Source organism: Lottia gigantea (genome assembly GCF_000327385.1).
Source record: "Lottia gigantea unplaced genomic scaffold LOTGIsca_65, whole genome shotgun sequence".
Classification (NCBI taxonomy): Eukaryota; Metazoa; Mollusca; class Gastropoda; family Lottiidae; genus Lottia; species Lottia gigantea.
In genome coordinates this window covers 1,768,409-1,770,560 of record NW_008710211.1, presented here as the reverse complement: position 1 = coordinate 1,770,560, position 2,152 = coordinate 1,768,409, and the positions used below count along the sequence as shown (strand labels likewise).

At 35.4% G+C, this 2,152-nt stretch overlaps 1 protein-coding gene across 1 annotated transcript in view; it reads right to left on the bottom strand.

Moving 5' to 3' along the window:
• Positions 1–301: 301 nt before the first annotated feature.
• The window catches only part of LOTGIDRAFT_167354 (hypothetical protein), a gene marked incomplete at both ends in the record, with an annotated part of 56,928 nt that continues 55,077 nt past the window's right edge, over positions 302–2,152 (bottom strand). The window contains 4 exons of the mRNA XM_009064826.1: positions 302–604; positions 911–1,141; positions 1,437–1,630; positions 1,983–2,048. Of these exons, the coding sequence (XP_009063074.1) occupies positions 302–604; positions 911–1,141; positions 1,437–1,630; positions 1,983–2,048 (794 nt within the window). The remainder of the gene's footprint in view (positions 605–910; positions 1,142–1,436; positions 1,631–1,982; positions 2,049–2,152) is intronic.

Genomic DNA, 2,152 nt, shown 5'->3' with positions numbered 1-2,152 from the left:
TTTAATATGATACAGTATCAATGTGAGACTGCCTGAATTTGAAGGGTGGCTCAATTGATGAGTTCTGATACAGGGTTCAGAACACCTTCAACATGTGCTGAAAAGTAGTAGACGCAGACAGAATTCCAAATGGTTCAGAAGGAAATAGATGAGAAGAGTTTGAATGTGACATATTCCGCTTCCATACCATTCGACTGGCGGCAGAATTATAACAGACAGAACCTGCTCAGAACTCTTCAATCGAGAACATAATACATAGAATAACAAAATCCAGAAGTCCAATGAATAATTTTCATGAGCATTATAAATCCAGCGAGAAATGATAGATTGACAGTAACTTTGCCTTTTTATCATACCTCTTAAGCATCTTTTTCAGGCTCTCAGGTTCCATGAAAGAAGTAGCATCAATGTTGCCGAGTTTATCAACGTAAAGTTGGGCAGAGGTGGTGGCTTTACCGACCGAGTTAACAGCTAGGACTGTGTAATATCCAGTATCTTCTGGTAGAGTGACTCGAATCTTCAATACACTCATATTATCTTGTCCGTACGTTATATCATAACGATTAGATTTCTTGATACGTTTTCCATTTCTATACCAAGCAATCTGAAATATAGTCAATGTTTGAGTATTATTTATCTCGCTGGCAATTTTTTTGTGAAAGAAACTTTATATTTAGTGTACCTCAAAATTACAATATGTATAATTTGTTGTCAAGTCATGTGATGAGAGCATTTCATAAAAGCACCGTCCTAACGCAAAAAGGGTCTGAAGGTTATTGGGATAATGACATCAATTCAAGCTCTAAAACTTATTTTTTGCACTAATAACTTTCAGGACTTGACTTTTCGTAACTAGTCATAACTTAAGACAACAGTACCAGAAGAAGAAATTGCCAGAATAAAACCTTACCTTTGGTCGTGGTTTTCCCACAATTTTACAGACAAATGTGGCGTCGCCACCTTCAATAAGTTGTGTATCGTTTAACTGTTGTAATATTTCTGGAGGCTGGGTGTTGATGACTCTTTCTTCAGGTTGTTCAGAATCGTATTCTGTTTCTGTTTCACTCATCATCTTAATCTTCCCATCACGATAATTTATCTCTTCCATTAATTTTCTCTCAAACCCAGACACGGTAAATTCCTGTAGAATAAAAACAGATGTAAATACTAAAATAAACTTTTCTGGAACAAATGGCATGAAGGCAATATACATGTGTTACTATTAACCCTAAATCCTGAAAACAATATCAACTGAACATAGTCTTTGTTTCTAGATCTATGACACAAGGTGAATACAGACATCAGACGAAAACTACCATATTATCACACAAACAACATCATAAAAACTGACTAGGCTAGAGTACAGTACAAGAATTTGAATCTTTATGCTTTTCAGGAGTCGAAGTTCCGATGACGTTTCAATATAAAAAACTTACAGAGTCGCTGACGCCAGCAGACAATGGTTCATCAGGTTGTGCTAACATTCTCTCTTCTGATCGTCTGTCAATCAACTTCTCTGTTGGTGTTCGGTAAAATTCTTTCTCTGGTTTCTTGGGAGCTTGAGCTCGAGCCAGTATCTCTTGTACTGGAGATAAATCTGACACTAATGGTTCATCTTGAACTTTACGAACTGGAAATATTTTTAAATCACAATAAGATCCATATTGAATAATTATTATGTATTCTTAACACTTTCACAATTCTTGAAAACTAGTAACAAAATTTAGGACAAATAATGAAGGTTTCAAGCCATACAACCTTCTATATATTAGGGACAGAATAACATCATATGCCTGGTCAAAGCTCCCTATCATGTAGACAAATCCAATAAATTTAAAGTTAGCCATATTTTGAAGATGTCAATGCAACAAAATTTAAAAAAATTGTGGTTAAACCAGTCAGCAAGATCACTCTTTCTGCTAAGTCCAGAGTAGTTACATGATCACCATCACCAAGAATATCACAAACAGTGTTTAACCTACCCTCTGGAAGTATTTCAGCTTTAGTATTACATTCTCCACCAGGATTGGCAGCGTGACACATATATTCTCCCACATCATCAGAAAAACTTTTAGAAATCATAACAGAACATCGACCAGTTCTAGAATCATTGTTAATCTTGTGTCTGAAATAAAAACCAGCAAAAATATAA